Source organism: Cetorhinus maximus, chromosome 18, assembly GCF_964194155.1.
Source record: "Cetorhinus maximus chromosome 18, sCetMax3.hap1.1, whole genome shotgun sequence".
Taxonomy (NCBI): domain Eukaryota; kingdom Metazoa; phylum Chordata; class Chondrichthyes; order Lamniformes; family Cetorhinidae; genus Cetorhinus; species Cetorhinus maximus.
In genome coordinates this window covers 50289242-50300450 of record NC_135896.1, presented here as the reverse complement: position 1 = coordinate 50300450, position 11209 = coordinate 50289242, and the positions used below count along the sequence as shown (strand labels likewise).

At 38.6% G+C, this 11209-nt stretch overlaps 1 protein-coding gene across 1 annotated transcript in view; it reads left to right on the top strand.

The window, feature by feature from the left end:
• exoc5 (exocyst complex component 5) overlaps positions 1 to 10723 on the top strand; it is an 85464-nt gene extending 74741 nt beyond the window's left edge. The window contains exons 17-18 of the mRNA XM_078562691.1: positions 1536 to 1751; positions 9331 to 10723. Of these exons, the coding sequence (XP_078418817.1) occupies positions 1536 to 1751; positions 9331 to 9519 (405 nt within the window). The 3' untranslated portion in view covers positions 9520 to 10723. The remainder of the gene's footprint in view (positions 1 to 1535; positions 1752 to 9330) is intronic.
• The last annotated feature ends 486 nt before the right edge of the window (positions 10724 to 11209 follow it).

Genomic DNA, 11209 nt, shown 5'->3' with positions numbered 1-11209 from the left:
TTCTCCCTTTTGACCTGCAAATCCCATTGTTCCTACCTTTCTTTGGAAGTTACTTTTCCCAGAATAAGAAAATCTTTCATGTTCTCATTATGGCCAGCACTTCCGGGAAAAATAAACTTAATAACTTTGCCTTATTTATCCTACCAGTTGTAAACACCTTATCATGTCCCTTTGAAAATCAAGCAACCTCTCAACTTATCTAAAAATGCAAATTTCATTTACACTGTATCTGCTGAGACTTCATCCTAGCTTACCCCATCCCCATTTCAAATGCCTGTTTTACACTTAATCCCTTTTGATAATTCAAACCTCGCAGTCTGACTGTCTACGGTTTAATTAAACTAGACACACACACAAACGTCCACACACACAGTCCCCTCGGCCTGCTTCAGTATCCCACAGTAATATTGACAGAAAAAATTATCTTTCCTTTGTGTGGCAAGCTGTAGTTGGCTTGTAGAGGTACAGCATTAGTTTCATTTCTGTTACTGCAGTCAGAATGCAGCCCTCGGTAGGTGGCATGACATCTCCTGGGTGAAAAATTGGGAAGAGTTGCAATTTCTACATTATTAATTTCTTTTGTGATTCCCCTGAATGAATCACACTGATACCAACCGCAGAAAGCCCAGATTTCTGAATGCCATGCCCTAATGTGGTTAGTTTGAGCTACTTGATTTTTACCACATGTTGCTGCAGAACTTTTATCTCCCCTGAAGCTGATGTAGCCATTACTTCCCATTTTCACCTAGCGGGAAGGCAAATTACTTAATCTTGAATCATTACTTGTTCACAGTCTGAACTCTCATTTGCAAATTGTGGACATTTAGAATTTGCAAAATGCACAATTTCGTACTGGCTTAGTTAAGCGCATTACCCAATGCACTTTTTACAGTTACAATCCCTGAGGGTCACATGCATTATATAAAAAATAAAATTATTGGTTGATGCACCTAGCTGGGGATAATGGATTGAAATGTCTACTTTTGGTCTACATACAATAATAATAACAGCATATACATCAGAGACTGTAACTTATGCAGTGATCCCAAGATAGAAGTGACAATGTTTTTCCAGGGTTTTCAGTAATTTTGTTGCTTACATAGGAGCAGTTGCTTTAGAAACACATCAAGCGATAAATCCCAGCAGGAGTCTGATTGTAAGGCAGCTCCCCGAGTCTTTGTTAATTTGGGATGAATGTTTTATATACCAGTGTTTGTGTACCTATCCCTGAAGGCTGAATGTTTAAAAATGAAATATAGATATACATAAATTTTGGTTTAAAAATTAAAGCTTAATTTGGCTCATTAGTGATTCTTTAGGGATCTACAGGTAAACGAGAATCATTACAAGTTAAAAGTTAATCTGTTAGTATTTACTACCCTTAAAACCCATTTTTAAAAAAAGCATTGAATATTTTATTGCCATACGATTTTGAAGCAAATACATTTAGCATAGAATGCTATGTCCAGTTTTCGTTACCTAATAGAATATAATAACAATCTGTATTAATGTTATACTTTGACCTTTTTGAGTAGGCTTGTGTCAAAGTCTGTGGCTATGTTGGAAAGCAAGTGGAAAAAAATCGAAATTCGATGGATGGGAAGAATGTGGATACTGTTCTGACAGAATTTGGAGTTCGCTTCCATCGTCTTATTCATGAGCACCTTCAGCAGTATACTTACAGTTCAATGGGTGGCATGCTGGCTATCTGTGATGTAGCTGAATACCGGAAGTGTGCCAAAGAATTTAAGGTGTTGTATACACTCTTAATATTAACCTATTGTCTCAACATGGCTTTGTATTATTGGTGCTTTGTACTGCCTTTTTGCTGATTATATAATATGTTCTTATCCTTTTGAATGCAAATTAGGTTGCATATAATACCATAACTTTTCATTTTCAAAAATGGCTCCTTTAAATCTTTCCAATTTACTTTTGAGGAGAATTCCCCTCTCCCCGACAACATGCAAATTTATTAGAAAAGCTGCTTTTAATAGTAAACATCACTCTACTAAACTAAGTGTTCCATTTTGGAATACCTTAATTTTCCCATATTAACTTATATCGATGTGTGTTCTATTAATTTTATTCGAATTTTCATTGCTGAATAATTTGGTCATCAGCCCTGTCTTTTACTGAATAATGTTAAATTGTCAGGGTCCTTTCTAATTTGTCAGGAGTAATGCAATGTAGTTAAGAGTATATACATTAGCACCTAAAATTTTGGTTGCTCTTAAGCCTTTAATCCAAACACCTGTTTGCTTGTATCTTAAAAATCATAAGAAATCATTTATGTAAAGTAGTTAAATGCAACCATGCAGACATTCAGCAAATCCACATTCAAAATTGAGGATCAGACAGACCTGCCCCATTTTCAGTAAATTAATTGAAGCAGCTCTGTACTTGTATTGCCAGATGGTCGTAGATATCAGACTGATGCTAGGGACTTACTAAGAACAAGAGATAATTATGTATGGATTTTGAATTATTGAATCAAAAGAATTTAAGTGCTTTATTTTGTTCTAATTATAGTATATTTTTGTAACCATTGTAAATACAGCAGAGGGAAATGCAACCCTGTGTAACTAAAGAAGTATAGATTTGCTGAAAAGTTAATGGCTAATTTTTTTCTAAGTTTACAAACTTTTGCCTGATACGTAACTTATTCAAATTGTCCTGTCCTGTAGCTACAAGCTACTCCTACCAGGAGATCTGCTGTCATGGTATGCCATGCTCATCTGTCTTGCACCGTCCTCTCAATTCCACCCGTATGCCCGTATGCAACAGCCCTGTGATGTCAGTCATTGAGCTATGCCTAGGTGGACCCCTCTTTCTTCTGCCCTCCACTTTTGCCTTATAGAAGAGATCACTGTAGCTTTTCAGCTCCGATCACATGGCAGAAATACTGACATTGTTTCTGGATGTCACTTTTTAGAGTTCTTTTTGCTGTTGCAATTTCAAGCATTTGTCTTATGGTCTATACATGGAATTTTAAGCATATGTCTTAGCATCCACATTTCAAAGGCCTCTATTTTCTTCCACAGATCTTTCTTTATTGTCCAGGTTTCTGAGGCATACAGGAAAGTGGATAGAATGTAATATCTTAGCAAAGTGATGGAAAGTGTCATCAACAGTGCTATCATGCAGCACTTACTCAACAGTAAGCTGCTCACTGATGCTTGGTTTGAATTTAGCTGGGGCCACTCAGCTCCTGACTTTATTACAGCTTTTGTCCAAACATAAACAAAAGAGTTGAACTCGAGGGGAGGTGAGAGTGACTGTTCTTGACATCAAGGCTACATTTGACCGAGTGTGGCATCAAGGATCCCTAGTAAAACTGAAGTCAATGGAAATCGGGGAAAACTCTCCACTTGTTGGAGTCATAACCAGCACAAAGGAAGACTTCTAAAGGGATATTTCAGAATAGATAAATTCCATTGAGAAAGAAACTTCCAAGGGGATGGCCTACCATCTGTAGTTAACAAAATGTTAAAGACAGTATCAAACTTAAAGAAAAAGCATATAATTGCATAAAGATGGGTGGCAGGTCAGAAGATTAGACAGAATATAAAGAACAGCAAAGAATGACAAGATTAATAAGGAGCGAAAAATTAGAGTGTGAGAGGAAGTTAGCTAGAAATATGAAGTTTGATAATGTGATATTTTACGGATCTTTAAATAAGAAAAGAGTTTTAAAAAATGAGCATTGGTCCTATAGAAAGTGAGTCTGGAGAATTAATAATGGAAAATAAGGAGATGGCAGGTGAATTGGGCAGGTACTTTGTATTGGTTTTCACTATAGAGGATACAAGTAACATCCCAGCAATAGCTGTAAATCAGGAAATGGAAGTGAGGGAGGAACTCGGGAAAATTACAATCACCAGAGAAGTGGTATTGAGCAAATTGTTGGCGCTGCGGGCCAACAAATCCCCAGATCCTGATGGACTTTATCCTAGGGTCTTGAAAGAAATGGCTCGTGAGATAGTTGATGCGTTGATTTTAATTTTCCAAAATTACCTGGATTCTGGGAAGGTTCCATTAGATTGGAAAATAGCGAATGTAACTCCTCTATTCCAAAAGGGAGGGAGACAGAAAGCAGGAAACTACAGGCAGGCCAGTTAGCTTAACATCTGTCATAGGGAAAATGTTAGAAGCTATTATTAAAGACATTATAGCAGGGCACTTAAAAGTTCAAGGCAATCAGGCAGAGCCAACATGGTTTTGTGAGAGGGAAATCATGTTTAACTAATTTATTGGAGTTCTTTGAAGGCATCACATGTGCTGTGGATAAAGGGGAACCAGTGGATATACTGTACTTGGAGTTCCAGAAGGCATTTGATACAGTGCCACATTAAAGGTTATTGCAGAAAATAAAGCTTATGGTGCAAGGGGTAATATATTGGTATGGATAGAAGATTAGCTGGCCAACAGGAAATGGAAGGTAACCAAAAATGGGTCTTTTCCTAGTTGGCGGGGTGTAACGAGTGGTGTGTTACAGGGGTCAGTGGTGGGGTCTCAACTTTTTACAATGTAGATAAATGACTTAGATAAAGGGACCGAAGGTATGGTTGCTAAATTTGCTGACAACACAAAGATAGGTAGCAAAGTAAGTTGTGAAGATGATGTAAGGAGGCTACAAAATGACAGGTTAAATGAGTGGGCAAAGTTCTGGCAAATCTAAAATTGTCCATTTTGGCAGGAAAAATAAAAAAGCTTATTGTCTAAATGGTGAGAGATTGCAGAGCTCAGATTCAGAAGATTCTGGGCGTCCTAATGCATGAATCACAAAAGACTAATCTGCAAGTAATTAGAATAGTTAATAGAATGTTATTGTTTATTGTGAGGGGAATTGATTATAAAAGTAGGGAGGTTAAGCTTCAATTGTACATGGGACTGGTGAGACCACATCTGGAGTATAGTGTACAGTATTGCTCTCCTTTTTTAAGGAAATATGTAAATGTGTTAGAAGCAGTTCAGAGAAGGTTCACTAGACTAATGCCAGGAATGGGAGGGTTGTCTTATGAGGAAAAGTTGGACAGGTTAGGCTTATATCCACTGGAGTTTAGAAGAGTAAGTGAAGCCTTTAAGATTCTGAGGGGTTGTGAAAGATTGGATGGGCAAAGAAGTGGCAGATGGAATACAATGTGGGGAAGTGTGAGGTCATGCGCTTTGGTAGGAAGAATAGAGGCACAGACTATTTTCTAAATGGGGAGAGAATTCAGAAATCTGGAGTGCAAAAGGACTTGGGAGTCCTAGTCCAGGATTCTCTTAAGGTTAACTTGCAGGTTGAGTCGTTAGTTAGGAAGGCAAATGCAATGTTAGCATTTATTTCGAGAGGACTAGAATATAAAAGCAGGGATGTGCTGCTGAGGCTTTATAAGGCTCTGGTCAGACCACATTTAGAATATTGTGAGCAATTTTGGGCCCCGTATCTCAGGAAGGATGTGCTGGCTCTGGAGAGGGTCCAGAGGAGGTTCACGACAATGATCCCAGGGATGAAAGGCTTAACATATGAGGAACGTTTGAGGACTCTGGGTCTATACACGATGGAGTTTAGAAGGATATGGGGGGATCTGATTGAAACTTACAGAATAGGCCTGGATAGAGTGGATGTGGGGAAGATGTTTCCATTAGTAAGAGAGACTAGGACCTGAGGGCACAGCCTCAGAGTAAAGGGAAGACCTTTTAGAACAGAGATGAGGAGAAACTTCTTTAGCCAGAGAATGGTGAATCTATGGAATTCATTGCCACAGAGAGCTGTGGAGGCCATGTCATTGAGTGTATTTAAGACTGAGATAGATTCTTGATTGGTAAGGGGATCAAAGGTTTTGGGGAGAAGGCGGGAGAATGGGGTTGAGAAACTTATCAACCATGATTGAATGGTGGAGCAGACTCGATGGGCCGAATTTCTGCTCTTATGTCTTATGGTCTTATGGATGTGAAGAGGTTTTTTTATTCGTTCGTGGGATGTGGGCGTTGCTGGCTAGGCCAGCATTTATTGCCCATCCCTAACTACCCTTGTTCAGAGGGAATTTAAGAGTCAACCACATTGCTGTGGGTCTGGAGACACATGTAGGCCAGAACAGGTAAGGATGGCAGATTTCCTTCCCTAAAGGACATTAGTGAACCAGGTGGTTTCATGGACCCTCGCATTCCAGATTTTTATTGAATTAAAATTTCACCATCTGCCGTGGTGGGATTTGAATCCAGTTCCCCATAGCATTACCCTAGGTTTCTGGAGTACTAGTCCAGTGACAATACCACTATGCCACCGCCTCACCATGTTTCTTCTTGTGGGAGAATCTAGAACTGGGGACCACTTTTTAAAAATAAGGGTTAAGAAAAAGCTGAGGAGAATTTTTTTCTGAGGGTTGAGAGTCTTTGGAACTCTCTTCCTCAAAAGGCAGTTGAGGCAGAGTCTTTGAATATTTTTAAGGCAGAGCTAGATAGATTTTTGATAAACAAAGGGATGAAACGTTAGGCAGGAATGTGAAGTGGAGGTTACAGCCAGGTCAGCCATGATCTTACTGAATGGCGGAGCAGGCTGGAGGGGCCGAGTGACCTATTCCTGCTCCTAATTCATATGTTTTGTATGGTTGTGGTTGTTGGAGGTCAATTACCTCAGTCTCAGGACATCACTGCATGAGTTCCTCAGGATAGTGTCCTAGGCCCAACCATCTTCAGCTGTCTTGTCAGTTATGTTCCTTCTGTCATGAAGTCAGAAGTGGGGATGTTCGCGGATGATTGCACAATGTTCAGAACCATTGGTAACTCCTCAGATACTGAAGCAGTCCCTGTCCATATACAGCAAAATCTGGAAAACATTCAGGCTTGGGTTGGTAAGTGGCAAGTAACATTCATGCCACACAAGTGCCAGGCAATGACCATCTCCAATGAGAGAATATCCAACCATTGCCCCTTGACATTCAATGACATTACCATCACTGAAATGCCCACTATCAACATCCTGGGGGTTACCACTGACCAGAAACTGAACTGGACTAGCCATATAAATACTGTGGCTACAAGAGCAGGTCAAAGGCTGGGAAATTTTGTGCAGAGTAACTCACCTCCTGACCACCTCCTCCAGCTCCCCCCCCACCCCCCCAAAACCTGTCCACCATCTACAAGGCACAAGTCAGGAGTGTGATGGAATACACTCCACTTGCCTGGATGAGTGCAGCTCCAACAACACTCAAGAAGCTCAACACCATCCAGGACAAAGCAGTCCACTTGATTGGCATTCCATCTCCCACCTTGAATTCACACCCTCCACCACCAATGCACATTGGCAGTCGTGTGTACCATCTACAAAATGCATTGCAGCGACTTCCCAAGGGTCCTTCAACAGCACCTTTCAAACCTGTACCTCTACCACCTAGAAGGACAAGGGCTGCAGATGCATGGGAACAACACCATCTGCAAGTTCCCTTCCAAACTGCACACCATCCTGTTTTAGAAATATATTACTGTTCCTTCACTGTCACTGGGTGAAAACCCTGGAACCCACTCCCTAACAACACTTGTGGTGTACCTACACCACATGAACTGCAGTGGTTCATGAAGGTGGCTTACCACTACCTTCGCAAGGCAATTAGTGATGGACAATAAAAATGCTGTCCTAGCCAGTAACCCCCACGTCTCATGAAAAAGAATGAAAATATTGAGTTTTTCTCTGTTTCAAGCTTGAGTTTTCTTGTTCAAATAAAGTAGCAGAAAATTTTGGTCGTTTGCGCTAAGTCAGTCAACATGTGTGGAGAGAATAAACAAGTTAACATTTAAGGTACAACTTTTTCATGGAACTTCTAACAACAGGTTGCATTATATTGTGCCTTAAACTTAGTAAAATGTCCCAGGGCGCTTGACAGGATCAAATATAATTTCACAACAAGCCATATAAGGAGATTTTGGGACAGATGGGGTTTTATGGAGCATGTTAAAGGAGGAGAAAGAGGTTTAGAGAGAGAATTCTGGAGTTTGAGATGAGACAGCTGAAAGTACGACTGCCATTGGTGGAGCAGTTAAAACAAGGGATGTGTAAGAAGCCAGAATTGGAGCCACAAAGATCGAGGGGGACTGGAAATGTTTGCAGAGATGGAGAGAGACAAGGCCATGGAGGGATTTAAAAGCAAAGATGACATTTTTAGAATTGAAGGATTGCCAGACCGGATGATGGGTGGTATAGCTAAAAAACCAATGGATGCTGACTCACCCACCATTTTCTGTTTGTTTTGATTTCCAGTACCTGCAGTTTTTTGTCTTTCATTCAAACGATATTTGTTCCCATTATTTATTGTAAAACTATTTGTGTTCATTTGTAATCTATTCTACTTGCCATGAAATCCAAAACACAAAGCTATTTAATGTTTTTCATTAATTTGGTTTTTATTTCATAAACATTTAAGCTTGCCTTAACAAACCTGACCTTCAGTATATGAAACCACCTTGGCCTAACGCCTAACTTTGTAAATTGCAAGGTCGTTGGCCTGATGAATATGTTACCATGTGGAGATCTTTGAGCATTAAGATGTTGGATGTTGTTCCTCCACACCCAATTTGTAGAAGTCTTTGCTTTTACCTTTGAAAAAAGCATTTTATTTCAATTCAGTTTCTATTTCGTATTTTAAGCCGACTTAATATATATTTTAAACTTGACTATTGAAACATTTAAATTTTTTTGTAATGCCTTTCACAAGTCAGCTTTCAAAAAGAGTACATCAACACACCTGACGCCACACTTGTTATAGATGAAAACCTGAAACTGGCCAGGGCTTTTCTGTACGAAGTTTCCTGATCAAACAACCAAACTTTGATGCTATTAACTTCATAATAATGAGACTTTTAAAAATGAAAGTAAATCTCAGTTTGACCTGTATCTGTCCAAGCAATAATCTGAAGAATGCAATGCAGTTATTAGTTCATTAGCAGAATTATACACTGTGTTACATATTATAATATTTTGCCCTTTTTTTAAGGAAAAAACATCCTCTAACTTATCATGACAGTTCAACAAGAGATCCACTACTATATTCATCTGAACTTAAATAATGCGTGTCATACATTTTCCATTATACTCTTGCTAGCATTTCTCAATCATGCTTAATCATCACCAGATCTATACAAGTTTATATTTCCCAGCAAATAATTCCAGGTGATATTTTTTGGGCAGAGGGAGGGAAAGTTTCTTGCCCAAACTACTGTTCCTCTATTTGGCATATGCCTTCTGTATTCTTCAGATTATAAAAGCTGTCTTTTCCCTGCAACGATATGATTTGTTCTCTCTAGACTTACTACAACTCATTTAATTGCACTTTCTCCCTTTCCTTACAGATTCCCCTGGTGTTGCAACTTTTTGACACGCTACATGCACTCTGTAATCTCCTGGTAGTAGCACCTGACAACCTTAAGCAGGTCTGTTCTGGAGAGCATCTGACTAATCTTGACAAGAACATCCTTCATGCCTTTGTGCAGTTACGGTCCGACTATAGATCAGCACGTCTTGGTCGTCACTTCAGCTGAAATCAGAATATAGTGTTTCAGCTTGATGTGCTGGACTTTTCGAGCTTAGGCTGCTTGGAACTTTGGAAGCTTCAAATACAGGGCATTCCAACCCCTTTTACATAATTATTTACAAATATATTTGGGATATTTGTGACTTCATTAAAAGGCAGCCATTATTGAACTGTGTTTCATTGAAAAACAGAGGCTGAGTTAATCCAAGCTAAACACAGTAATATTTTTGCACAATTTATGCTCTAACAAATTATCTGGAGCTGAACCTATGTAACTAATGTTACTCAAGTTTTGCATATGTTACAAAATTTATGTTCATAATTAAATACAATCAGGGAGGTTGTTGAAGCACTGAATAATAAGTTCAAAGCTCAGTTCTATAAACACTTGTTTGAAGAAAATGTAGAGTGTTTTATCCAGATATAATGGATTTACTTCCTCTTGCTGTACGCAGATGTAACACTATATTAATAGGAGTATATTTGTTTATACAGGCCTTTGATTAAACAGCTACAGCAGGTACCTCGGCTTATTAAACATGGTTATGCTTCATGGGTTATTTTGTTGGTCTGGAAATGGGGTGAGGGTTGAGGAGGTTGCAATGTATCACTGTCATGCCATTTCTATGTAAGTTAACTTAACAGCTTTAGTATTTATGAGCTACTGCAGGTAGTGCTCTATTAAATACATGTTACCTTTGCCATCTCTGCTGTTGATGTTACTGTTCTCTGCTGTGGTAATATCAAAATTACTAAAGGAGGAAGAAGGATTGAGCATTCTGGAAGTCATTGCCATTATAGGTTATGGGGGAATGCTTTTCTGTTTCTCAAAGTAAGTGAGTTTTAATCATCTTTGCCATGAACATCAGTAATTGCTACAAAACTCAGTTTATTTTGTAGATCTTTTAAATGTTCCCTGAAGAAATTTTGCTCATCAGTGTGACTGGAAGTACTATAAACAATTGGTCAGAATTTTTTACATTTTGTATTGTTCCTTTTTGACATTCTAGAATCTTATTTTACATTATTCCCAAAAGGTTGCATTAGCTGTAATTATTTTCGGTGCGTGCATGCTGTGCAGTATTTCTTGTGTATAAAGAGTAAAAGGTTAGAAATGGTTAGTGGTGGAAAACTACAGAATTCTTCCACTGATGGTAAAATTGTTAACATTGCTTCCTCATCATTAAACTGCAAATACCCCCACATACAAAGTAGTGAAGTATTTCTCTTTATTTCTATATTATTGTCAATAACTCCCTGATACTGTTATCTGTACATGGCAAAAGAGAAGTTATCAGAATTGAATTATTCTTGAATGGTCAGGACAAAAGATTTTTAAATCTGAAACACGTCTTGTCATATGATTTGGTAAAAGGACAGGACTTTTTATTATATTACTCATAAACCTTCTGATAGCTGCAAATCTAATATTATTCAAGGCCAGGAAAACTCAAAATGAGAAGGAAAGGCAAACCCACTGAAGTGCATTATTGTCTTGAGTTTTCTGATAGATAAACATTTTTGAAATTGTTTTATTGAATATGATATGTTTGATTTCCCACATATTAGACTTCCTTTCCAGGCCATTTAGCAACAAGAATCTTGCAACTAGTGGGAGTAATGCAAGGTCGGCTGGAAACTTATCCTCATTACCGTCCTTGAGTTAGTGGGCATGTAGTAGTTATAGCAGTACAGTC